The following is a 26,995-nucleotide window of genomic DNA, read 5'->3' as shown; positions in this document are numbered from 1 at the left end:
TGAATTTCTACTGTACAAACCGATGAAACATGACATCAAGACCCAGAAAATAACCAACCACAGAGTAGAGGCAAAGGTTATGCCAGGAGCCAAACGCAATAGGATACTATCAAAATAATGCTGTGGAATGCAGTACTGTGCATTTCTGGATTTCAATTCCGATTTGTTTCTCTGAAAATTTTTTTTATTTCCTTTTACAGATACAATTTTTAAATATTGCATCTTCTCCCTTTATCACTACTCTCTGCCATTTTCAGAACTATGAGTCTTGGTGTGGACCTTCCTGGGCTGATTTTTGGAGTGTTCTCTGTGCCTCCTGGATCTGGCTATGTTTCCTTCCCCACAAAAAGGAAGTTTTCAGCTATTTCTTCATATAAACTTTTTGCTCCCCTTTCTCTCTCTTCTGGGATCCCTTCAGTGCAAATGCTATTATGCTTGATGGAGTCAGAATTCCCTAAGACTATCCTCAATTTGCATAATTTTCCCCTCTCATTTGCTCAGCTTGATTACTTTTCTCTGTCTTGCAGATCATTAATCATTCCTCTGTGTCATCTAACCTATTTATGCCATCAAGTGTTTTAATTTATTGTGTTCTTCATCTCTGATTGGGTCTTTTTAATCTCTGTGGTAGGGTCTCACTGATGTCTTCCACTCTTCTCAAGTCCAGTATCTTTATGAACATTACATTACATTCTCTATCTGGCATATTACTTACATCTGCTTTGGTCTTTTGCTGTGGTTTGGTCGTTTTTCATTTGGGGGATATGCCCACTCTCCTCATTTTGCCTCTATTTCTGTATCTTATTAAAGTCAGTTATGTCTCTTGGCTCTTGGAGGTAATGGCCTCATGAAGTCTCCTGTTCCCTGGGAACTGTCGCTTCAGGGCATGTCTCCTAAGTGTGTTGCCTATGCCTGCTGTTGTGTTCTGGCTGCCTTTTCCTTCAGTCTGGTCATCTGTGGAGGCTCCCTTTGCCTGTTGTGGGCAGTGTTTGGTCTTCAGCTGGCTGAGGCACATCCTAATGTGGGTTGGTCTACATGTGAAATGAGACCTGCTGCCACTGCCACCTCTGGATGTGATGTCCCATAAAACATGCAGGTCGGGAGACGAGGTATTAGTGGAATTTGCTCTACTCTCCCAGGGGAAGGGGCTTGCAGCGCCAGGACTGAAGCAAGTGTGCCTGGGAAAGGCAGATCCACTGGACCAGAGGGGGCAGGGCTCGGTGTAAGCAAGTTAGGTAAGGAGTGTTGGCACTGTTCCTTACCTAACTTGTAAGCAGGTGGCCATGTGTTTATGCTGGGGGGCCTGGGAGGGAAATGGGGCCTACCAGCTCCTTTGTTCCTGGAGGGGTGTCCCCATGATCTCTGCCTCTCCAGGCCATGCTCTGAGATGAATTAAGTCACTTTGTCTCCCGTCTGCCCCTGGCGTTTTCCAACTGCTGATTCCTGGCTATATCTCCACTGGTTGGTTGCCATGCTCTCCTAGAGCCCAGCCCACAGAAACTGAAAATCCAGGCTTTAAGTCCCACTGGTTGTAAGAACTCATGGAATTTGGCCCCTCTCACTTTCAAAGCCAAATGTCACGGGGATTTGTCTTCCCTGTGATAATGTGTTTTTTGCCTTCTCCCCACCACTGGCTCTGTCCCCACCACAGATGGACACACTCTGTTTCACTCTCAAACTGCATCTTTGCCCTGCCTGCCTTCTTTGATATTGCCTCTGCTCTACCTTTAGCTCATGAGTTTGTTATGCCAGGCTTCAGGTCGATTTCTGGGTCACTTACACTGATGTGTTGTCTAGCTGTATCTATGAAAGGAGGCAAGCTTAGGGCCTTCCTACTCTGCCATCTTCCCTAATTCTCTCTCTTCCCTTTGATTCATTTAACAAACAAGTACCAAGTGCACATACAGAGTGCTACTCAATGTTTATTATATAAATTCAGCAGCAAATAAACTTCTTGCCCTCAAGAAGATTATATTCCAAGAGACATCAATTTTAATATCCATTAGAGTTTGATTAAGTGCTTAAGGAAAGATTATTTCAACAGCCTGTTTCTTGAGTGATAACTTCAACTGCTCAGGCCTTAACTAAAGCCCTCACTGCACCATTTGTGTGATCTCGAGATCACGGAGATATATTCAGCTATGGATGAAACATTCACTTTACTGTTTTCCTATGAGACTGGATGAAATTTATCACCAGCATGGATTCTGTGATGAATTTTAACATATGAACTTGAACTGAACTGCTTACCACATATCTTACACTTGTAAGGTTTCTCCCCTGTGTGAACTCTCTGATGAGATTTTAGATGTCCAGATTGACTGAAGACCTTACCACACACATTACATTTGTATGGTTTCTCCCCAGTGTGGACTCTCTGATGAACTTTAAGATTTGAGGTCCTAGTGAAGTGCTTACCACATGCTCTACAGGTGTATGGGTTCTCTCCCATATGCACACTCTGGTGCACATCAAGATCCAAGCTTGTCTTGTAGCCCTTCCCACACTCCTCACATTTGTATGGTTTTTCTCTGGTGTGGACTTTCTGATGAGCTTGCAGGCATGATTTCTGACCAAATCCCTTCCCACACTCTTCACATTTGAATGGTTTTTCTCCACTGTGGACTCGCTGATGTGTCAAAAGAGGGGAGACCCATCTGAAGCTCTTCCCACATTCTTTACAATGATAGGGTTTCTCCTCTGTGTGGAACCTCCGGTGGTAATAAAGATGTGTCCTAGAAAAGAAGCTCTTTCCACATTCCTCACATTTGTGTGGCTTCTGTCCCATGTGGACTTTCTTATGGATACGAAGACGTGAACGCCAAGTATAGGACTTCCCACAATCCTCACATCTGTATGGTTTTTCTCCTGTGTGGACTACACAATGACTATTAAGTGCCGATCTACGACGAAAGCTCTTACCACAGATATCACACTTAAATGGCTTCTCCCCAGTGTGGATTCTCTGATGGTCCTGAAGATGACAAGCATTAATGAAGGCCTTCCCGCATCCCTTACACTTATAAAGTTTCTCTCCCGAGTGTAACCTGCAATGATTACTAAGTTCTGATCTACGACTGAAGCCTTTCCCACATTCTTCACATTTGAATGGCTTCCCTGTGGTGTGGACTTTCTGATGAGTTTGCAGATGGGAGCTCTGACTGAATTCCTTACCGCATTCATCACACCGATACTGCTTCTCTCCCAGGTGAACTCTCTGATGAATACGAAGTGCTGAGCTATAAAAGAAGCATTTCCCACACTCACGACATGTATGAGACTTCTCTCCTGAGTTTAACTGTTGAAGATCACAGTTGGAGATATCACTGAAGAATTTTTTACACCCATTTCCCTGGTAAGTTTTCTGGCCTGAGTGAGTTATAGGCAGTCCTGCCCCAACCTGGCCAGGTAAATCATGTTGTTTGTAGAACTGAGAACTCTTTATCATGGAGTCTTGATACCGGGCTAAGTCTTTAGCAATCTGTTGCCAGATTTGCCAGGAGGAAAATTCTTCATGTGGTTCTGCTTTAGCAATAGTCTCCATCTCATGTTGGACTTTGTATCCTATAATGACAGAGAATGCAGATGTGGACAAATGAAAGCTTTGTTCAGTGTCTTCAACCATTTAGCAGTTGGCAAAGAGCATGGGACTTTAATGAATCCAGGACAGAATCCCTACATCCTTCTAATGTATATCATGGTCTCTGGTTTAAATGCCTACACAAGGGGCGCCTGGGTGGCTCAGTGGGTTAAGCCGCTGCCTTAGGCTCAGGTCATGATCACGGGGTCCTGGGATAGAGTCCCGCATCAGGCTCTCTGCTCAGCAGGGGAGCCTGCTTCCCCCCACCCCTCTCTGCCTGCCTCTCCATCTACTTGTGATCTCTCTCTGTCAAATAAATAAATAAAATCTTTAAAAAAATAAAAAATAAAAAATAAATAAATGCCTACACAAACCAAGAGGTAGTCCAGTAGGCTCCTATGCACTAAGCATCAATGAAACAAATTTAGAATCACTCCAAGCCTCATATGTGATAGACAAATTAGAAATCAAAGACTTAATAACAAAAATGATCATGATACAGGTTAATTTTGCTGTTTCTATTGAATTTCATAAGTCAGTGTAAACACTTATTTAAACAAACAAACAAACAAACAAACAAAAAAACCTCCCTGCCCAGCATGGCTTGAACTCACCACCCTGAAATCAAGATCTGAGCTGATACTGAGTCAGACACAACTAAGAGCACAGAAGTAAACTCTTAAATAGTAAACTATGGGGCAAGTAAATTATATACACAGTGAAGGCCTTTGTCCTCAACATGTGAGAGACAGTTCTAAGCCCCTGGCATGTCATGCCTCAAAGGAGTGCCGTAGGGTCTTTGATCACATTAGGCAGTTTAACAATATGATTTAGGGATGAGACAGACCACAGCAGAAACACCAAGACTATGATTTTAGGTGGGGCTGTCAATCACATAGTGGTGTGAACCAAGGGACTGAGAAAAACCATATGAAACCATTCAGTCTATACTGGTCAAATGACAGAGCTCCAATAATTACTCTGGACACAGGATCAGGTGAGTTTCCCTAATTGGTAACATCCTGTGTATTAACTGTACACCTTCTTTTTGCAAAGTAACATAATAACACACCCTAACCCAATGGAAAGGAAACTCTGCAACTGGCACTTCCCTAAACTCCCTCTCAAGTACTTTTTCTCTTGCTTGAGTGTAAGGTGTACCCTTCCCTGTAATAAATGCCAGCTGTGAGTAAAACGTATTCAGTGAATTCTACCAGTCCTTTTAGAAAATGATTCAATCTGAAGGCAATTTTGGGATCCTCTCAAACCTGTAGCTGGTGTTGAGTGCCAGGAGATCCATGTAAACTTTCCCTCTAAACTTTGTAGTTGCTTAAACAATTTGCAATCCTATGTATCAAGCACCCAGAACTGATTATAGCTATATATTCTAAGTATTTCTGCAAATTCTACACAATGTGTGTAATTCATCTTATTTTCCTGTGTTAATACACACAGAAACTTAATTAAGATATCTGAAATTAACATTTTATTCATTTATTTCCAGAGAGAGAAAACAAGAGCACAAGCAGGGGGAACTGCAGGCAGAGGGAGAAGGCGGCTTTCTGCCGAGCAAGGAACCCAATGTGGGACTCGATCCCAGGATGCTGGGATCATGACCCGAGCTGAAATTAAAAAGGGAGAGGAAACTGTAGTTTTGCTGTGAAGTCAGAATACCCACAAGGAGGGCGGTGTTCCTGATAAAAGAATCAAAGGTGACAAGAACCAGGAGGGGTGAAAAAACTATATGAAGTTTGTGAACTGGTTTCTTCTGAGGCTTCTGGAGTCTCTCATTCAAAACAGAGTGTGAGAAATATTTGAATGTAGATAAATTAGGCTTTCACCACAGTCTTTCTTTTTTTTTTTTTTTTAATTTTTATTTTTATTTATTTATTTGACAGAGAGAGATCACAAGTAGATAGAAAGGCAGGCAGAGAGAGGGAGGGAAGCAGGCTCCCCGCTGAGCAGAGAGCCCGATGCGGGACTCGATCCCAGGACCCTGAGATCATGACCTGAGCCGAAGGCAGCGGCTTAACCCACTGAGCCACCCAGGCGCCCACCACAGTCTTTCTAATTGAAAACTGCAGCCTTTTAGTCAGCTGTAAAATAAATTTAAAATCATACAATAAGCATTTAGGAAAAAGGGACAGTAACTATCTGAGCATCATTACTCATAGGAGTGGAGTGACTCCATGAATTGTCTTACAAAGTCATCCGTATAAATCTACATACGCATGAATTTTTTTTTTTTTTTTTTTTAGATTTTGTTTATTTATTTGACAGAGAGAGTGAGCGAGAGAGATAGAGAGCAAGCCCCAGTAGGGGGAATGGCAGGCCAGGGAGAAGCAGGCTCCCCACTGAGCAAGGGGTCTGATGTGGGGCTCGATCCCAGGATCCTGGCATCATGACCTGAGCCAAAGGCAGCCGCTTAACTGACTGAGCCACCCAGGCTCCCCAATATTTCTTTTGGATACACTAAAAGAAGTATTTCCTAGTAGGGCTTGTGTTCTAAGTTTTCAGACTTAGTTCAGGAACTCAGCAAGTCTTTCATTAAACTATTTGTTCAAATGTAAAGAAGTTCTAAGGGTAAAAACTTGGAAAATTACCAATAGGTGAGTGTGTACCTCTTGGTAGATACTAGTTTATGGTTGTATTTAATAAACTATCCCTTTAAAATAGTTTTCTTTGGGGCATTTGGTGGCTCAGTCAATTAAGCTTCTGCCTTTGGATCAGGTCAACCCTGGGATCAAGTCCTGCATCAGGCTCCCTGCTCAGCGGGGAGCCTGCTTCTCTCTTTTCCTCTGTGCCTCTGCCTGCTTTTGCACACACACACACACACTCTCTCTCTCAAATTCATAAATAAAAATCTTAAAAAAAAATAGCAGCGGGGGGGGGGGGGGCGCCTGGGTGGCTCAGTGGGTTAAGCCTCTGCCTTCGGCTCAGGTCGTGATCTCAGGGTCCTGGGATCGGGCCCCGCATCGGGCTCTCTGCTCAGCAGGGAGCCTGCTTCCTCCTCTCTCTCTCTGCCTGCCTCTCTGCATACTTGTGGTCTCTGTCTGTCAAATAAATAAATAAAATCTTTGAAAAAAGGAAAAAAAAAATAGCAGGGGACTTTAACACCTCACTTACATCAATGGACACATCATCTAAACAGAAAATAAACAAGGAAACAATGGCTTTGAATGACTCACTGGGACAGAAGGATTTAACAGACATATTAAGGTAAAAAAAAACAAAAAAATAGACATACTAAGAACATCCTAAAACAGCAGAATACACATTCTTTCAAGTGTACATGGAACACTGTCCAGAACAGATCACATATTAGGCCACAAAACAAGCATCGACAAATTAAAAAGATCAAAGTCATATAATGCATCTTTTCTGAGCACGATGATATGAAAGTAGAGGTCAACCACAAGAAAAAAATCTGGAAAGACCACAAATACATGCATATTAAATAACATGCTAGTACATAATTAATGGACCAACCAAGAAATACAAGAAGAAATAAAAAGTACATGGAAATAAATGAAAACACAACAGTCCAAAACCTTTGGGATGCAGAAAAAGTGGTTCATTTTTTCAAAGATTTTATTTATTTATTTGAGAGAGAGAGAGCGAGCGAGCGAGCAAGCACAAGCGGGGGGAGGGGCAGAAGGAAAGGGAGAAGCAGGCTCCCCACTTAGCAGGAAGCCCATGTGGGACTCAATCCCAGGTTGCTGGAATGACCATCTGAGCCAAAGGCAGGTGCTTAACTGACTGAGTCACCCATATGCCCAGAAAAAGCAGTTCTAAGAGGGAAGTTTAATAGCACTACAGGCTGACCTCAAGAAGAAAAATCTCAAACAACCTAACTTCATACCAAAAAGACCTAGAAAAAGAACAACAAACAAAACCTAAAATCAGCAGAAGAAAGTAAGTGATACAGATTAGAGCAGAAATAAATGATACAGAAACAATAGATTAATGAAGTCAAGAACTGATTCTTTGGGAAAAAATCATTAAAACTAAGTAAGCTCTAGCTAGACTTACAAGGAGAAAAAGAGAAAGGACTCAAGTGAATACAATCACGAATGACAGAAGAGAAATAAACAACCACAGAAATACAAGTAATTACGAGAGAGTATTATGAAAAACTACATGCCAACAAATTGGACAGTTTAGAAGAAAATGGATAAATCCCTAGGAACATATAACCTACCAAAACTGAAAAAGGAAGAAATAGAACATTCGAATAGATCAATTATCAGCAAAGAAATTGAATCAGTGACCTAAAAAGTCCCAACAAATCAAAGTCCAGCACCAAATGGCTTCACAGGTGAATTCTGCCAAACCATACTATCCCAAAAAATAGAAAAGGGAAGAAAACTTCCAAATTCATTCTATGAGGACAGTATTACCCTGACACCAAAACCAGATAAACACACCACCAAGAAAAAAAAAAAAAAAAAAGAGAGAGAGAACTACCACAGGTCAATATCTTTGATCAACACAGATGCAAAAATCCTAAACAAAATACCAGCAAATCCGACAACACAGTAAACAAATCATTCACTACAATGAAGTGGGATCTATTCTGGGGTTGCCAGGGTGGTTCAATATTTGCAAATCATTCAACATGGTACATCACATCAATAACAGAAAGGATAAGAACCATATCGTCATCTGAATAGATGTGGAAAAAGCATCTGACAAAGTACAACATCCACTCATGGTAAAAACCCTCAAAAAGTAGGCTTAAAGGCAACATAAAGGCTATATACGAAAAACCCACAGGTAACATCATCCACAAAGGGAAAAACCTGAGAGCTTTTTCTCTACAGTCAGAATAAGACAGGAATATCCACTCCCACCACTATTATTTAACATAGTACTGGAAGTCCTCGCTTTAGGAAGTAACAAAAAGAAATAAAAGGCACCCAAACTCGTAAGGAAGAAGTAAAACATTTGCCATTTCCAGATGACATGATACTACATATAGAAAACCTGAACATCTCCACCAAAAAAATGCTAGAACTGATATTAATTAAATTTACTGAATTAAATTAATTCAGTAAAGTCACAGGATACAAAATCAATGTACAGAAATGTGTTGTGTCTCTACACACCAATAATGAAGCAGCAGAATTAGAAATTAAGGAATCAATCCCATTTACAATTGCACCAAAAATAATGAGAAACCTAGGAATAAAGCTAACCGAAGAGGTGAAAGACCTGTACTCTGAAAACTATAAAACACTGATAAAAGAAACGGAAGATGATGCAAAGAAATGGAAAGACATCCCGTGCTCACAGATTGGAAGATCAAATATTGTTAAAGTGTCTATATTGCCCAAAGCAATCTACACATTTAATGCAATCCCTTTCAAAATAACCTGTCAGAATGGCTAAAATCAAAAACACAAGAAACAAGTGCCAGCGAGGATGTGGAGAAAAAGGAACTCTATCGCACTGTTGGTAGGAATGCAAACTGGTGCCGTCACTGTGGAAAATAGTATGGAGGTTCCTGAAAAAGTTAAAAATACAACTATACTACCACCCAGCAACTGCAGTATTGGGTATTTACCCAAAGAACAGTAAAACACTGATTCAAAGGGATACAGGCATCCCTGGAAGCAGCCCAAGTGTCCATCGATCGAGGAATAGATAAAGAAGATGTGGTGGATAGAGATATACAATGGAATATTATTCTGCCACCAAAAAGAATGAAATCTTGCCATTTGCAATGACATGAATGGATCTAGAGAGTATAATGCTAAGTAAAATAAGTCAGAGAAAGACGAGTACCATATGAGTTCACTCATACACGGAACTGAAGAAAGAAGACAAGCAAAGAGGGAAAGAAACCAAAAAGAGACAAACCAAGAAACTACAGAGAAATTTTGGTGACCAGAGGGGAGGTGGAGGGGGGTGAAATGGGTGATGGGGACTAAGGAGGGCCCTGTGATGAGCACTGAGTGATGTACGGAAGTGCTGAATCACTATACTGTACACCTGAAACTAACGTAACACCGTATGTTAAGTAACTGGAATTAAAATGTTAAAAAAAAAAAAAAGTTTTTCTTCCCAGAAAAGACTACAAAAGGAAAGCCACAGGGAAAGGATGTTCCCTGGTGTGGTCACAACAACAGTGCTTGGAGGGGTCCTTGGGAGCTGGGTCAAGTGCTCATACAGAAACACACAACCACACTCCAAGTCATCTAAATAAGTAGAAATTATATAGGCAGCCATTTGAAGACAAGAAATATTCCTCAATATCTTCAATTCACTCTGGTTTATGGTCACTTATTAGCTGTTGCCATGAGTCATGGAGTGGTGAAAAGGAAAACTATGTCTTGTTTTCTTACAAGGCTTCTGGGCTGTTTCTTTGAAAATTGGGTGGGAAAACTTGGCACATAAATAACCTGGTCTTTTTTGCATCCGTTTTTTCAAGGTGCAAACTAAAGACTTTTAGTGAGCTGTGAAATAAATTTAAAAGCCTGTAATAACAGAGACCTGTACCTCTGGGGCTAATAATACATTATATGTTAAGGAAAAAAATTATAAAAAAATAAATAAAAATAAAAGCCTATAATAAGCATTCAGAAAAATAAACTGTTCTGCATCACCAACAGCAAGAAATACAGTTAAATTCTCCTATCCATGAATTCATTCGCAAAGTGAATAAATATTTATAGGTATCTGCTGCATCGGTCTGCTGGCCTAGGCACCGAGGACACATCAGTAATCAAAACAATTAAAATTCTCCTCCTGCAGATTATACCCACTGGGGAGAGAGAAGTGAGCGGTAAACAAAAGCATGTGAGACACAACAGAAGGCAAGGGGAGTGACAACAGCATTGTATTCTACACAGAATGGTTAGAAGGCCTGCATCATGCATGGTATTAAAACCCAGCAGAGACCTGGACGAGGAAGAGAAGAACCAGTAAGATTTTTGGTGAAAGAATATTCCTGGCAGAATGAAGAAGTAAAGGAGCCCGAGGGAGAAGCTTCTGTAACAGACTTAATAAAGGTTCCTGGAAGATGTCCATGTCCAATCCCCAGAACCTGTGAACATGTTATGTTATGTTAATTGGGTTGCAGAGGCAATGAAAGGTGCTAATCAGCTGATCAGAAAAACAGAAAGAACATTCTGGATTGTCTGGGAGGAAGCAATGTCATCGTAAGGGTCCGGAAAGGTAGGAGACAGGAAGGATGCAGCCTTGTAGACACCTTGGTATTATACCAGTGAGATGTGTTAGAGTTCATACCTGAACGACAAAAACACACTAAAAGTTTATTGTTTAGTCTGCTATATTCATAGTAATTTGATACGGCAATAGGCAATGTACAGTATCCTTCGCAGGTCTGAGTAACAGCAGGGGGAACAACACGGGTGGAAAAATGGAGCAAGAGGGGCACCTGGCTGGCTGCAACTCTTGATCTTGAGGTCATAAGTTCAAGCCCCACGGTGGTTGTAGAGATAACTTAAAAATTAAAAAAAAAAACCCAAAACACCTTGGAAGAAAAATAAAAATGGAATAAGAGAGAGAGGACAGAAGATGTATTCAAACAAGAGGGACTGGGGATGCAGAGCAGACTCCGGGGGGATCCAGGAGCCACTTTAAGTGGTTTTCACTGTAGGGCAGGGGGAAAAAAAGAAGCCATAATGGATTTTTTTTTTTTTTAAGATTTTATTTATTTATTTGAGAGAGAGACGGAGCACAAGTGGTGGCGGTGGGGGTGGGCAGAGGGAGAGGGAGAGGGAGAAGCAGACTCCCGGCTGAGCGGGGAGCCCAACATGGGGCTCATCCCAGGACACTGAGACCATGACCTGAGATGCAGACGCTTAACGGACTGAACCACCCAGGCGCCCAGCCATAATGGATTTTGACCAGAGGAATGGCAATGTCAATTACATTACCTAAGGATCCCTTTGGCTACTCTGTGGAAAACAGATGTAGGATGGGAAGGGTGGGAGCAGGACAACCCACACAGAGGCTGTTGTGATAATCCAGGAAAGAGGTTTGGCAATTTAGAACAAGGTGATCGAAATAAGCACGGAGAAATGTCAAACAGACCGGAGAGTTGCCTCCAAGACTCACGGCTTCCTGGTTCTTACCTGAAATGCCTTTTCTTTGGGTTGCTAACTTCATCATCCAAAACTTTTCTTCTCTTACCAAGTGGACTCCATCTCGTTTGGATGGTTGATGCCCTGGGAGCACACAAAGTCATATGCTTAAAGTCAATACGTTCTAGATAAGATTCACTGGAAAAGGGGGTTCCTACTTCATATTCTTCAAGCAACCAGAAGCAATGTTTATCAAACATTTGTTTTCATGACCCGTTGGAAGAAATATCATTTGCCAAGTCTCCTACACGTACACAGAATCAGTTAGGAAGTACTTAACTCTTCTTTGATTTTTTCGGAAGAGTGTGAGGAGGATTGCTATTAATTAATTTGTTTATTTCATTAAAAGTTGCTAACAGGATTCATTGTACTAGTTTTATAACTCATGATAGGATCAGAAATAGGTAAGGTAGAGCTGTATACTACCCATTTACATTTCTTCAACAAAACAAAGATCTACCTGTTGGTAAAAAAACAATGCTCTCTGCGAGTCCCACATATATTAGGGAAGTCAGATCCCCAAACTCAGAGAACCAGTTCAAGGGCCCTAAAACCTTGAAAACCCAAGGATATGAACCCATTCTTGGAACTAACATTCAGTTACAGAGGGCTCGTGTCCTCACCCACAGAAACCAGGTTCCTGAAGTTCTCCAGCATCACGTCTCGGTACAGCTTCCTCTGGGAGGGGTCCAGCAGCCCCAGTTCCTCCTCAGTGAAGACCACTGCCACATCCTTGAACGTCACCGCCTCCTACAACACCCAGGACATGTCGTCTCAATCTTAAAACCGACCTTCACTGAGACGGACAGCACTGAGAGATGTATCTTCTTATCTGTCACTTTTACTCAACAGAATGGCTAACATTTCTGATGCTTGGTTTCCTGTGTAAACCTGAGCAGATTTCTTTTATTTTACATACTTAATTGGAGGATGAGATCAGGAACCCCCTTATACAGCAGCTCTAAGGCATAAATGCAGAGACAGAACTAAGTGCCTGGCAAATCCAGCAAGATTGGATGTTTTAAACTAAGGTTATACCTCAGTTCATAACTGGAGGCAACCAAGATGCCCCTTAGGTGGTAAGTGGATAAACTGTATATCCAGACCAGAGTATAATTTAAGGATTAAAAAAAAAAAAAGAGCTATCAAGCCATGATAAAACATGGAGTTACCTTAAATTCATATGACTAAGTTAAAGAAGTCAATCTGAAAAGCTACATACTGTCTGAGTCTAACCATATGACGTTCTGGAAAAGGTAAAACCATGGAGACTACAAATTGTGGAGTCTAAGAAAAGATCAGTAGTTGGCAAGGGTTCGGGGAAGGGAAGGATAAGCAGGTGGAACACTGAGGGTGTTTAAGGCAATGAAAGTACTATGTAGGGTACTATAATGGTGGGGCCACATCGTTATAAATTTGTCCAAACCAGCGGAAAACAACAACATCAAGAGTGAATCCTACAGTCATCTATGGATGCTGTGTGATAATGACGCACGGAGAGAGGTTCACCCACTGTAAAAGGTGTACTCCTCTGATGGTGGAGGGTGACGATGGGAGAGTTTGTGGGTGTGTGGGGGCCGTGTGGGAAATCTCTGTACTTCCTGGATTTGACTGTGAATGTTTAACTGCCCTAAAAAATAAAGTCTATGTGTATGCACATACACACAAAACTGAGGTTATACGTTACTTTGAAAAAACTAATACATGATGGAATAAAAGCAGATCAGTTAAGTGACATGCAGGGTATGGCTTGGACAAGAATCCTGCGCCTCCTGTGTGAAAATCTCTGAGATTTGCAGTGGCAGTTAGAGTCTACTGCGCTGTGCCGTATTTGAATATTTTTTTTTTAAGAGAGATTTTATTTTTTAAAAATTGCTATTTTTTATTAACATATAACGTATTATTAGCCCCTGGATTCAGGTGTGTGAATCGCCAGGTTTACACTTCACAGCACTCACCACAGCACATACCCTCCCCAATGTCCATAAACCCACCACCCTCTCCCTACCCCGCTCCCCCGGCAACCCTCAGTTTGTTTTGTGAGATTAAGAGTCTATGTGCCGTATTTGAATATTCTATCTACAGAACTCTAACGCTGCATGTGTCAAATATACTTTTTCATTATTGAGCTCCTGGTACACTGAGGAGAAAAAAATAGGTAGCTTATTCGGAGAAGTGATTTTTTTTTTTGCAGAAAAAAAGACTGCAGGTAGGAAAATTATCACCTCAGTATTGCTTCAAACAGACTCCTAAGCCACCTTAATGTGTAGCAGCAGCAGGTAGTTAAAAATTAAAAATCATATCAATCTAATAGGAATGTGACATAACCACAAATAACAAATGTTCTATAATGTTAAATGAAGAAGCACAAGTCAATATTAGATGTATATGATGAATATTAATAAACGTGAATATACACGAGAAAATAAAAATAGTTGATGCGTCAGCAGTGAAGCAAGCAGGAAAACTGGGCATTCCTATTGATTAGTCCACATTTAGTTTTACTTTTATATATATATATTTTATTATGTTCAATTAGCCAACATATAATACATCATTAGTTTTTGATGTAGTGCTCAATGATTCACTAGGTGTGTATAACACCCAGTGCTCATCACGCACCTTTTTTTAAAATAAAATGAATAATGACAAAATAAAACAAATGCTAAAAACAAATACAGAATAAGCAGGTCATTTAGCCTGGTGTTCTCCCTGAGTCACCCCAAGAAATGAAAAAAATACGTAAACTTTTTTTTTTTTTTTTGAGAGAGAGAGAACAAGCTGTAGGGAAGAGCAGAGAGGGAAAGAGAGAATCCTAAGGAGGCTCCTGGCTGAGCACATGTCCAAGGCAGGGATCAATCTCAGGACCCTGAGATCATGACCTGAGCTGAAATCAAAGAGTCCAACACTTAGCCAACCAAGCCACTCAGGTGCCCCAACATGCAACATTTTGAGTAGTGAAATGGAATTTTAACAGCAAGAAAGGCAAGCCATATGCACCTTGAATGTGGTCATTTTTTCTTCCTACTTCTGGAGAGGTACAGAATCCCAGAATACGGAGTCCTGGCAAGGCAGACCTGTGCCTGGTCGTGTCTGGAAAGGCAGAAAAGGACATGAACGGGTGCCCAGGGATGATGCTCGTCTACATGAATGCTTATTGTGAATTAGCCAAGGAGCCCCTTCCTTCCGGTGGCTGCTGCCGTCCACAGCGCGTGGAGCCGATCATGGCGTGGCTACTTCATTCCTACACACCACACACACTGTTGCTGTGTGTTGCTTTGTGCTATCTTGTGGCTCCCAAGGTAGCAGTTCAGATGCTGATATGATGGAAACTGAGACAACATAATGAGTTGAGCAAGAATTCTCTCTCTGGGGCAACAATATCTGGGTTCAAATCCTACCTCCGCCTCTCACTAATTTTATCTTCTTGGGCAAATTAATAACATCTCTTTACCTCAATTTTGCCATCTGTACAACTGGGACAATAATATTTCCGACTCATGGAACTGTTGAGGGCTGGACAACACTTTGAATACACTCAGGGTTTCTCATTTTTGTAGCTCTGGTAAAAAAAAAAAAAAAAAAAAGACACTCTGTGGTATGAAGTTGCTCTTATACATGTAATTTCTACCAAAAGACATCGCAGGGTACCTGACTGAACCTCTGACAAACCAGTCAACTCTGCCTCACTGTCTTCCCTCATACTGTGTTACCTTAGCGGTAATTTTTAAATTGTTATGGACAGCCACTTTCCCAAACAATAATGACATTGGTTTCTAGTATCTATTAAGAAACACAAGATTCTGGGTGCGGGGTGCATGGGGACAGTATGATGAAGCCAATCTGGAAGTTTTGGCAATTTGTCAAAAAGTTAAACCAGAAACTACCAGTCAGCCAAGCAATTCTACTCCTTGGTATCTACCCAAGAGAAAGGAAAACCTATCTCCAAACAAAAACGAGTACTTAATGTATTTATAAAACCGTTATTTATAGGAACCCCAGACTGGAAACCAAGATGTCCACCCGTGGGTGAATGGACAAAGTGTGGTATGTCCACACCGAAATACTAACGGGCAAAAAAAAAGGAATAAAATTATGATGTGTATAACAAGGATGAACCTTGAAAATAACAGAAGTGAACGAAGCCAGTCACAAAAGACCACATCTTGTATGATGCCATTTAAATAAAGGGTTCATAATATAGAGACAGAAAAGAAGTTAGTGGTTGTCTGGGGTTGTTGAGAACACGGATTAACTATAAATGGTAACAAGGGGTCTTACTGTAAGAATGGAAATGTTCTAAAATTGAATTATGGTGACAGCTGCACCACTCAACGTTACAAAAATCACTCAACTGCACACACGCAAAGGGAAAATTTTGAAATGTAAAACAGAGCATCGTCTGATAAGCAACATCTCATTTAAATTAACAAACCTGGACTCAAAGTCTGTATATAATTTATATTTGAAGGAATGAAAAAAGAGGCAGGAGGAAAGCAGATGGTGATCTACACAACAGAAAGCCCACTAATAAAACATGTCTGCCCACAGGAACTTTAATCACAAAAAGAAACAGAGACTTCGGTGGTAAAATGGCACAGAGCTCTCCTTCGCTAAGTGAACAAAATTGGCATCACCAATATAAAAACCAAAATACGTCGGGGCACCTGGGTGGCTCAGTGGGTTAAGCCGCTGCCTTCGGCTCGGGTCATGATCTCAGGATCCTGGGATCGAGCCCCACATCGGGCTCTCTGCTTGGCAAGCAGCCTGCTTCCTCCTCTCTCTCTCTGCCTGTCTCTCTGCCTACTTATGATCTCTCTCTGTCAAATAAATAAATAAAATCTTAAAAAAAAAACAAAAACAAAATACGTCCTTCAGCTCTTGTTATGCTGACTAAAAAGGCCACCTCACCAGCTCTGTGGAATTGCAGCCAACAACGCATAATCCGCAAACTGTGAGGTCTATCACATAAAATTCAAAAGATGGACTTTCTCTGATATTTCCTGCCTCCACATCATGAACAAAAATATCACGAACAAAATAACGAAGGAGGAGGAATCATTTCGGATTAAAGGACACAACAGAAAACATGACAGCAAAAGGCAGCCCACAAAAATGGCTTTAATCGGGGGAAAGAGATATAAGGATTTTATTTATTTTTTTTGAAAGTTTTTTTTAAAAAAGATTTTATTTGACAGACAGAGATCACAAGTAGGCGGAGAGGCAGGCAGAGAGAGAGAGAGAGAGAGGAGGAAGCAGGCTCCCTGCTGAGCAGAGAGCCCGACTCGGGGCTCGATCCCAGGACCCTGGGATCATAACCTGAGCCGAAGGCAGAGGCTTTAACCTGCTGAGCCACCCAGGTGCCCCCAGATATAAGGATTTTAAATGAAAAACAGAACACATTTAAGTTTGGACTGAGGGTCAGATAACAGCAGATTAACAATGTAATTTTCCAACTTAGATCTAGATACTGTGATTATAGAAGAGATTATCCTGATTCCTAGAAAGTAAACACTGTTTAAAGGAAAAACACAGGACTAAAATAGCATTACTTAGGCCAAGTCACCCACCAGGGCTTAATGCCTCACCTAATTGCAATTTCAACCTCCCCCCAGAAACACGGTCTTAACCAGTCACTCAGGAATTTCCTGATAAGCACCTATGAAGTTAATCTAACACCCAGGCCTTCTCCATGCCTTCAAGATGAGGTAATCTGCGTAAGATCCCTTGCTTTTTCCTCCAAGGGAAAGTGACCTTGCCTAAAACAATCCTTTCTTTCCTCTTGCTAATAATAACTTCCTTGCCCCATCCCCCTTCCTACAAAAACCTTCCATTTTGTACAACTCCTAGGAGCTGCCTTCTACTTGCTTTATGGGATGCTGCCCAGTTTATGAATCATTTAATAAAGTCAATTAAGTCTTGAAATTTACTCAATTTTTGTTAACAATGCAAACATTTAGGGAAAAAGAGGTATCGTCTACAGCACAATCTCTAATTCTTTGGGGGGGAAAGGGATGTGTGAAGGAAAAAAATGCAAGAACAGTTGACAGCTGGCAGCAGCGAGGCCTTGGTGTTTTCAACTCATAAAAATTGCAAGAATATCAGCAATTTTCAGACTTAACTACTTATTGACAACAGTGCAACAAGAAATGCAGTCTTTTTTGAGATAAAGGCCAAGGAAAGAAAGGAGGCTCTGAAATACCATAATTCTGTCTTTGTCCCTGAGAAATCGGAGATATTCTGTCCCCGCTCCGCCTCTCCTCCTTTCCAGCTGGAAATGGTTTGGGAGGCTTAACCTCCAAAATAAAACTGCCAGTTGTTTTACTGGAACAGCAGAGAACTGCAAGCCAGAACAAGCAAGATATGGCAAAACCATAGGCAAGCCCACAGAAGAAAGGAGAGGAACCCTCCTTTACAGGGGATAGGGAGAAATTAAGAATGCTGTCCTAACCAAAAAAAGTCCAATGGAGTAAACTGCGGCTTGGAAGTATAGTCGCTCTTCATTGGCTGAGTTTTGACAATTTCTCATTGGCTGGGCTCACGCAGGGGCAGGAAAGTCGTTCTTCCTCCGTCTGCGATAGTAACTAATAGCTAAAATAGTATCAGGTGGTCTCTTCCAAGTGGGTCCGCAACTGACAAGAGTTAGGGTAGGGTAGGAGGGCTTTCCCCTGCCAGCCTCTGACTCCACTCTAAAGCCGGTTTCCTTTTATTAATTTTCACAGGAGTAACCTCAGAAGGGGTTCGGGACGATCAAGCTTCCTAGAGGGATCAAAAAGAAGTGCCAGGACTTCTTGCAGCTACGATATTGGTGGCTGTCTGGTTACTAAGCACTTAACAAAATTCAAGAGTCTAATACCAAGAGACCACTATTCACCACGGGGCAGGAACTGTCCTTAAGACTTTTATTCATACCATCTCGTTTGATTCTCAAACCACTGGATTATAGGAAGGCAGGATGTCATCCCAATTTTATAGAAAACAACATCAACTATAAACACACACACACACACACACACACACACACACACACACACACACACACACACACACACTTGAGCCAGGGAAATTTAAGTAAGTGGCCCAATGTTCAACCGCGCGAAAAGGGCAGAGCGAGGGAAAGGTGTGCGGCCTGGGGAGCCAGGACTGCAGGCGGAGGGCCCGGGAGACCCTCCACCAGGCCATACGCTGCTCAACCGCCCCAAACGCCAAAAGGGTTCCTGGAGGGAAAGCCACTCCAGCCCTCAAGTCCCCTCTCTCGCGCGGAGCTCTTAACCCAAAACAATGACCAGCGGTACTGGCACCCAGGGAAGTTCAGGAGGGTTCCGAATCCAGAACCCACTCACCACAGCCACAGGAAAGCCCGCAAAGGAACCCGCGACAACCCGGCCACCTGAGCGGAAGAGCCTGAGACCGCCCCGCCCCCAGGCTGCGCCGGAGCTCTACTACCCAGAATTCCTCTTTCCCGGCCGCCTTGCGGAAGTAGCCGAGTCTCTACCTAACTGACGGACTACATTTCCCAGAAATCCGGAGAACACCGGCCCCATTCCCATCCTCCTTGGCCGGAAGTACTTGCGATTTTTGGGAGATGGGGTGTTATAGATTCCACAATGGTAATGGGGCTAAGTTCGTGTTGTCTAGTTCTTGGGCGGTAACGTGCATTCCCACACTGGGGCTAGAGTTTACCTTTCAGGAGTCCGGCATCAGAAAATATTGTTATTTAAGCTGCTATTAGTTTTGTCTCTACAGTAACAGTCAACCTAGCTCATATATGATTAGAAAGTTTTGTTCAAACTGCAGTGATGAACTTAAGATCCTCAGAAGAATGCACATCTGGGTGCCCAGGTAGCTTAGTCCTTGGGCGTCAGCTCAGGTCATGATCCCAGGGTTCTCGGGTAGAGACCATCTGGCTCTCTGCTCAGCAGGGAGCTGGCTTCTCCCTCTCCCACTCACCCTGCTTGTGTCCCCTCTCTTGCTGTGTCTCTCTCTGTCAAATAAATAAAATCTTAAAAAAAGAAAAAGCTGTACATTTGGAAACCTACACAGCAGAACTGTGGATAAAAACTTTAATTTAAAACTGTATTACAAAATTCATGGGCCCAGGAGAGGTATGGTAATTTGGCTGATGCTTTATTATCTCTCCCACATGAGTCTGAATCTCCCAAAATCCATGAGTCACCTCCATTCTGCCAGTACACTATCATGTAATGGCCTGAAGAAACACTGTGCCACAGAGAAGCGCCTTTAATGGGAATAGCAAAGGCCCCTCGAGAGAACCTTGTGGGCATCAATCTTGGCATTTCCTGGGATATTTGGTAGACCACTCAGATGGGATAAAGGCCTGAGACAACCCCAAAAGGAGAAACAAGATTGGACACACATGGGCCCAGATCCCAGCTCTAGGCACCCCAACTGGACAACACTCACTACCAGTAATGACCAAACTCAGGCAGGAGAGGATAACATTAAAAAAAAAAAAATTGGTATTGCATAGTATGAGCCCTCCTGAGGCACAGGGCCTGACCCCCATCTACTTGGATCTAAGAACTGTACAGTCCCCTCTATTCTGACAATCTCACCTCTTTAAGCACACATAGTCTTCTATTTTTATTTACATTCTAGTGAGTTAACATACTGTGCAATTGTGGTTTCAGGAGAATTCAGTGATTCATCACTTATATACAACACAGTGCTCATCATAACAAGTGCCCTCCTTAATACCTACCACTCATCTAGCCCATCCCTCAACTACCTCCCTCCATCACCCTTCAGTTTGTTCTCTATCATCAGGAGTCTTTTATGGTTTATTTGCCTCTTTGATATTCCCCCTTCCTATGTGTTCATCTGTTTTGTTTCTTAAATTCCACATACGAGTGAAATCATGTGGTATTTGTATTTCTCTGACTCATTTCGCTTAAAGTAATATACTCTAGGTCCATCCACATCATTGCAAATGGTAAGATTTCATTCTTTTTGATGGCTGAGTAATATTCCATTGTTTATATGTACCACATCTTCTTTATCCATTCATCAGTCAATGGACATTTGAGCTATTTCCCACAATTTTGGTATTGTTGATAATGCTGCTACAAACATTGGGGTGCATGTACCCCTTTAAGTACACATAGTCTTATAAGCTACAGAGCCATGAGTATCTTTAACTATGATGTCACCCCTAGCCTGACATCACCAAAACTGGTCTTTAAAAGACTGGGCTTATCGGGTGTCTGGGTGGCTCAGTGGGTTAAAGCCTCTGCCTTCCGCTCAGGTCATGGTCCCAGGGTCCTGGGATCGAGGCCTGCTTTGGGTTCTCTGCTCAGCAGGGAGCCTGCTTCCTCCCCTCTCTCTCTCTGCCTGCCTCTCTGCCTACTTGTGATCTCTTTGTCAAATAAATAAATAAAATCTTAAAAAAAAAAAAAAAGACTGGGCTTATGACAGAAATTCCACTCCTAGGTAAGTACCAAGAGAGAAGAAAACATATTTACACACTTGCACAAAAATGTTCATAGCAGCATTATTCGTAATAGCCAAATTGTAGAATAATCCAAATATCCAGCAACTGATGGACATTTAAATAAAATGTGATATATTGGGGCGCCTGGGTGGCTCAGTGGGTTAGGCTGCTGCCTTCGGCTCAGGTCATGATCCCAGGTCCTGGGTTCGAGCCCCGCATCGGGCTTTCTGCTCAGCGGGGAGCCTGCTTCCTCCTCTCTGCCTGCCTCTCTGTTTACTTGTGATTTCTCTCTGTCAAATAAATAAATAAAATCTTTAAAATGTGATATATTTATAAAATAGAATATTATCCTGCAACTAAAAAATGAAGTACCAAGGGGTGCTTGGGTGGCTTGGTCAGTTGAACTCTGCCTTCTGCTCTGGTCATGATCCCAGGTCCTGTGATCAAGCCCCACATTGGGTTCTCTGCTCAGCAGGGAGTCTACTTCCTCTGCCCCTCTCCTTGTTGTGCTCTCTCTCTAAAATAAATAAATAAAACCTTTAAAAAATGAAGTACTGATTCATTGGAGGGTTAACCTTGAATATATGCTTAGTGAAAAAAGTTACACACAATAAAGAATGTTTAATGATCCTATTTATATGAAATGTGCATAATACATCAAGCTGTAAAGGAAGATTAGTTGTTATCAGGGACTTGTCCATTGGGAGTCGAAAAATGATTGCTAATGGCGGGGGGGTTGGTGAGCTGTTGAAAAAGTTCTGGAATGAGATAGTGGTAATAGTTTACATCTTTGTGAATATACCAAAAATCATGCAATCATACACCTCACTAGTGTAAATATTAAAGTATGTGAATTATATCCCAATTAAAAAAACTATTTGAAACATTTCCCTCTCATACGTTATTATGGACTGAACTGTGCCCCTCCGTCATGCATATGTTGAAGCTCTAAACTCCAATATGACTGTATTTGGAGATACGGTATTTAAGAAGGCAATTAAGATTAAATAAGTCATTAGAGTGGGGCCCCAGTCTGATAGGATACAAACAAATGGGAAAGTATTCATGTTCATAGATAGGAATAATTTATACTGTTAAAAATATCAATACTACCAAAAGCCATCTATAAATTCAATGGAATCCCTATCAAGAGTTCAATGGCATTTTTTTTTTTTTACAGAAGTAGAAAAAGACACTCCTAAAATTTATACGGTACCACAAAAGACCCCCAATAGCCTGAGAAAGAAGAACAAAGCAGGAGGCAACATACTTCCTGATTTCAAGCTATACTATAAAGTTACAGTCATCAAAACAGTATGGTGCTAGGGCGCCTGGGTGGCTCAGTGGGTTAAGCCACTGCCTTCGGCTCAGGTCATGATCCCAGGTCCTGGGTTCGAGCCCCACATCGGGCTTTCTGCTCAGCAGGGAGCCTGCTTCCTCCTCTCTCTCTGCCTGCCTCTCTGCCTACTTGTGATTTCTCTCTGTCAAATAAATAAATAAAATCTTAAAAAAAAAACAGTATGGTGCTGATATAAAAACAAATAGATTAATGGGACAGAATCGAAAGCCCTGAAATAAACCCAGACATATATGCTCAACTAATATTTGACAAGGGAGTCAAGAACATTCAATGGAGAAAAGACCATCTTTTGAAAAAATGCTGCCAGAATAACTGGATTTTCACAGGTAAAAGAATGAAACTGGGGGGTGCCTGGGTGGCTCAGTGGGTTGGGCCTCTGCCTTTGGCTCAGGTCTTGAACTCAGGGTCCTGGGATCGAGCCCCATATCGGGTTCTCTGCTCAGCAGGGAGCCCATTTCCCCCTCTCTCTCTGCCTGCCTCTCTGCCTACTTATGATTTCTCTCTCTGTGTCAAATAAATAAAATCTTAAAAAAAAAAGAATGAAACTGGATGCATATCCTATACCACACACAAAAAAGAACTTAAAGTGAATTAAGAACTTAAGTGTAAGAAACTCCTAAAAGAAAACAGGAATAAATCTCCTTAACATGGGTCTTGGTTATGATTTTTTGGATGACACTTAAAGCACAAATAACAAAATAAAAAACAAGTGAGACTATATCAAGCTAAGAAGCTTCTACAAAGCAAAAGAAAGCACCAACAAAGTGAAACGACAACCTATGCAATGGGAAAAAAATCTGCAAGCCATATATCTGGTAAGAGAATAATATCCAAAATAGATAAGAACTCACACAACTCAATATCAAAACAAACAAACAAGCAACCCCCCCCCAAATAACCTAACTAAAAATGGGCATAGAACCTAAACAGACATTTCTCCAAAGAAGACATACAAAATACCAAGAGGTACATGAAAAAAAATGTTCAGTTTCACTAGTCATTAGTAACACCTTAATTAAAATCATAATGAGATATCATTTCATGTGTGTTAGAACGGCCATCATCAAAAAGACAAGAGATAACAAATGCTGGCATGAATGTGGAGAGAAGGGAACACCTGTGCACTGTTGGTTAGATTGTAAATTGATACAGTCACTGCGGAAAACAGTATGGAGAATCCTTTAAAATTAAAAATAGAATTACTGTATGATTCAGCAATTCCACTTCTGAGAATATATCCAAAGGAAATGAAAGCACTAATTTGCAAAGATATCTGCATCCCCATGTTTGTAGCAGCATTACTCACGATAGTCAACACAAAGAAACAACTTAAGTTTTCATCAGTGAGTGAATGGATAAAGACGTCTTGGTGTATATTTACAATGGAATATTACTCAGTCATAAAAAGAAATGATGAATGTTCACTTCAGCAGTGCAAATACTAAAAAAAAGAAATGATGGAACCCCACCATTTGCAATAAAAGAGATAGACCTTGAAGACATGCTAAGTGAAATAAGTCAGACAGAGAAAGACAATTATTGCGTGATCTCACTTATATGTGGAAACTAAAACAAAAACAAAAATCTAAAACAAAAAACAAACTCATAGAAAAAGGGAATAGATTTGGGGTTACGAAAGGCAGAGGGTGGGGAAATTGGAGGAAAGTAGGCAAAAGGTATAAACTTCCAGTTATAAGATAAATAAGTACTAGGGATGTAATGTATAACATGATGACTACAGCTAGCACTGTCATTTAACATACAGGAAACTTCTTTATGAGAGTAAATTGTTAAGAGTACTCATTACAAGGAGAAAATATTTTCCTTTCTTCTTTTTATTTATACAAGAAGGTGGATGTTAGCTAAAGCTATTTTGGTAATCATTTCACAATATATGTAAATCAAACCATTGCACTATACACCTTAAACTTATGCAATGACGTAGGTCAATCATTTCTCAATAAAATTAGGGCTAAAAAGTAAACAAATAATTGGCTAATATGTATCTGAAAATATAAAAAAATGAATATTTGTAACTATTAGATTCATCATTGTTGGAACTGATGTGTTATGTAAAACTCACCTTTCCCTACTCATTCCACGTTCCTCTTACTCTCAGCAAACACCTCAGTTCATTGTGATTCTTTTCCTAGTGGATGAACCAAATTCTCATTCAAGATTTTGAGACATTAACAGTCCTGCCTGAATTGTGTTGTTGTATTTTTCCATGGGTTTTAAATAATAAGACCTGGTGCTTTTAAGAGACACCCTAAGTGATCTCTTGCATTCTGGACATACTCTTGCTTACTTCCACTGTGTTGTAGCAATTCAATTCTCTCATTGTTATCAGGATCAATTACCCAGCCAATAAAATAACTCCCTTCTTTGACTATTCATTCAGAAGAGACATCAAGTGCCCAGTTTGAAGTATCAAGTTCAAGTTCAATGGAATCATTATTGCATCTTCTGATGGACTCATTCATTCCCTTGGAAATAAGATCTCTATAGAGCCTGTTCATGAAAACAGGAAGCAAAATATTTGCTATTGCATCACTTGAAGTAATACTGAGTGGAGCCACAAAACTTTCTACCCCTGGATTCCTGATTTTGTGAAACTTGTTTACGGGTATAAGAGCAGCATATTCTGGGCACTGATTTAAATCATATACAGCATCTATGAGGACATTGTTCGAGCCCAACAAGATACTGCCATCTACCTGGTAATGTAACTAAATTCTCAAAAGGCCAGTCCATTTTCTATCAATTCAACTACTTCAAAGGTAATGGGGAACATTATAGAAACAATGTGTTCCATGAGGATGGGCTCATTGACACACTTCATTTGCTATGAAGTGAATTCCTTATCAGAAGCAATGTTGTGTGCGGGTTTCTCAAAAAAATTAAAAATAGAACTACCATATGATTTAGTAATTGCACTACTGGCTATTTATCCAAAGAATATGAAAACACTAATTCAAAGATATATATGCATCCCTACGTTTATTGTGGCATTATTTACAACAGCCAAATTATGGAAGCAGCCCAAGTGTCCATCAATAGATGAATGGATGAAGAAGATATAGTGTGTGTGTGCATGTGTGTGTACACACACACACACATGCACACACACAGACACAGAGTGGAATATTATTCAGCTATTTAAAAAATGAACTCTTGCAATGCCTGGGTGGCTCAGTCTGTTAAGCATCTGCTCAGGTCATGATCCCAGCGTCCTGGGATCGATCCTGCTTAGGGATCCTTGCTCAGCAAGAAGTCGTCTTCTCCCTCTGCCTGCTCTGCTTGCAGCTCTCCCTGCTTGTGTGCTTTCTCTCTCTCTCTCTCTGACAAATGAATAAATAAAATCTTAAATTTTTTTTTAAATGAAATCTTGCCATTTGCCACGTGGATGTATCTAGAGAGTATTGAAATAGGTAGGATTAAGACTACATTTACCTTGGGGCGCCTCGGTGGCTCAGTGGGTTAAGCCTCTGCCTTCGGCTCAGGTCATGGTCTCAGGGTCCTGGGATCGAGCCCCGCATCGGGCTCTCTGCTCATCAGGGAGCCTGCATTTCCCTCTCTCTCTGCCTGCCTCTCTGCCTACTTGTGATCTCTGTCTGTCAAATAAATAAATAAAATCTTTAAAAAAAAAAAGACTACATTTACCTTGATAAGCACTGAGTAATATATGGAATTGCTGAATCGCTATATTGTACATCCGAAACTAATAGAACTCTGTATATTAACTACACTAGAATTGAAATAAAAATAAATTTTAAAAAAGAGAGTCAATGCCATGTGGAATACTACAATGGTAGAAAAGAACTGTTAAAGCACACAGTTGGTGGTTTTGGCAAAAGCACTATGGGCATGGAAGGCGTATTCATATCCAGAGTGTCTATTCAATTTAAAACAAGGCACTGCCCTTTCCATGATGGAAATGGTTAAATGCAACCAAACTCCCGCAGATAGCTTCAAAATCATCCTGGGGAAAGGGGCTATGTAAAGGAAATAGTGTTGGTCTCTAATCCTGGCAACTGGGCACTCAGCAATGGCTACAGCCAAGATGGCCTGGTACATGGAAGCAAAGCAAAAACAAACTGAAACGGTGGACAACCTCCATTCCTGCCATTATGGCCACTTGACTCATGAGTTCACTGGGCAGTGACAGAAGTGGCTGTTGACAAAAGCTAAAATGTAGCAAAACACTGGGTCAAACTACATACTGATTAAAACCCTCCTCTACTGCAAGTACCCTATGGTGGTCATTTACATGGAGCACAGTTATCTTCACATTCTTACCCCACTCAGTGGTCTATCCAAAATACCGCTCTCAGGATCCCGTGTAACCTATTTTCCAATGTTTGAAGAACCTGAAAATCCAGCCAAAGCCCTGGGCCATAACCCATGAAACTATATAGACTCTTAATTCTAGCCATTTGCTCCTTCATGCCAAATGAGCAACCAAGGTGCACTGCTCAAAGTTCTGCCCACTG

The 26,995-nt window shown here is 41.2% G+C and overlaps 3 protein-coding genes across 5 annotated transcripts in view; all 3 read right to left on the bottom strand.

The window, feature by feature from the left end:
- Window positions 1-14,785, bottom strand: part of LOC125089187 (zinc finger protein 227-like) — a 95,028-nt gene extending 80,243 nt beyond the window's left edge. The window contains exon 1 of the mRNA XM_047711178.1: window positions 14,692-14,785. Coding sequence (XP_047567134.1) covers window positions 14,692-14,706 — 15 coding nt within the window. The 5' untranslated portion in view covers window positions 14,707-14,785. The remainder of the gene's footprint in view (window positions 1-14,691) is intronic.
- Window positions 1-26,995, bottom strand: part of LOC125089189 (zinc finger protein 45-like) — an 87,067-nt gene that overhangs the window by 24,777 nt on the left and 35,295 nt on the right.
- On the bottom strand, window positions 188-19,112 carry LOC125089193 (zinc finger protein-like). Of its 4 annotated transcripts, XM_047711216.1 has the most exons (5): window positions 19,035-19,075; window positions 14,692-14,784; window positions 12,315-12,441; window positions 11,683-11,775; window positions 188-3,564 (listed from the first exon to the last, which is right to left on the bottom strand). In XM_047711216.1, the coding sequence occupies exons 2-5, from the start codon at window positions 14,704-14,706 to the stop codon at window positions 2,171-2,173; spliced, it is 1,629 nt and encodes a 542-aa protein (XP_047567172.1). In that variant the 5' UTR covers window positions 14,707-14,784; window positions 19,035-19,075; the 3' UTR covers window positions 188-2,170. The 4 variants fall into 4 exon arrangements, with proteins under 4 accessions (XP_047567172.1, XP_047567173.1, XP_047567174.1 ...); XM_047711217.1 differs by lacking the exon at window positions 14,692-14,784 and having other exon boundaries at window positions 19,035-19,112; XM_047711218.1 differs by lacking the exons at window positions 14,692-14,784; window positions 19,035-19,075 and having other exon boundaries at window positions 12,286-12,384.

Source organism: Lutra lutra, chromosome 17 (assembly GCF_902655055.1).
Source record: "Lutra lutra chromosome 17, mLutLut1.2, whole genome shotgun sequence".
Taxonomy (NCBI): Eukaryota; Metazoa; Chordata; class Mammalia; order Carnivora; family Mustelidae; genus Lutra; species Lutra lutra.
The sequence above is the reverse complement of the archived record's forward strand: the minus strand, read 5'-3'. Positions and strand labels throughout refer to the sequence as shown.

Bases quoted from the DNA above. Each gene is read 5' to 3' on its own strand.
- LOC125089193 (XM_047711216.1), bottom strand. The intron at 11,776-12,314 runs GTGAGGACACGA...GTGTGCTCCCAG, and splicing joins CAGGAACCTGGTTTCTGTGG to GGCATCAACCATCCAAACGA. The intron at 3,565-11,682 runs GTAAGAACCAGG...CTGTCATTATAG, and splicing joins CCAAAGAAAAGGCATTTCAG to GATACAAAGTCCAACATGAG.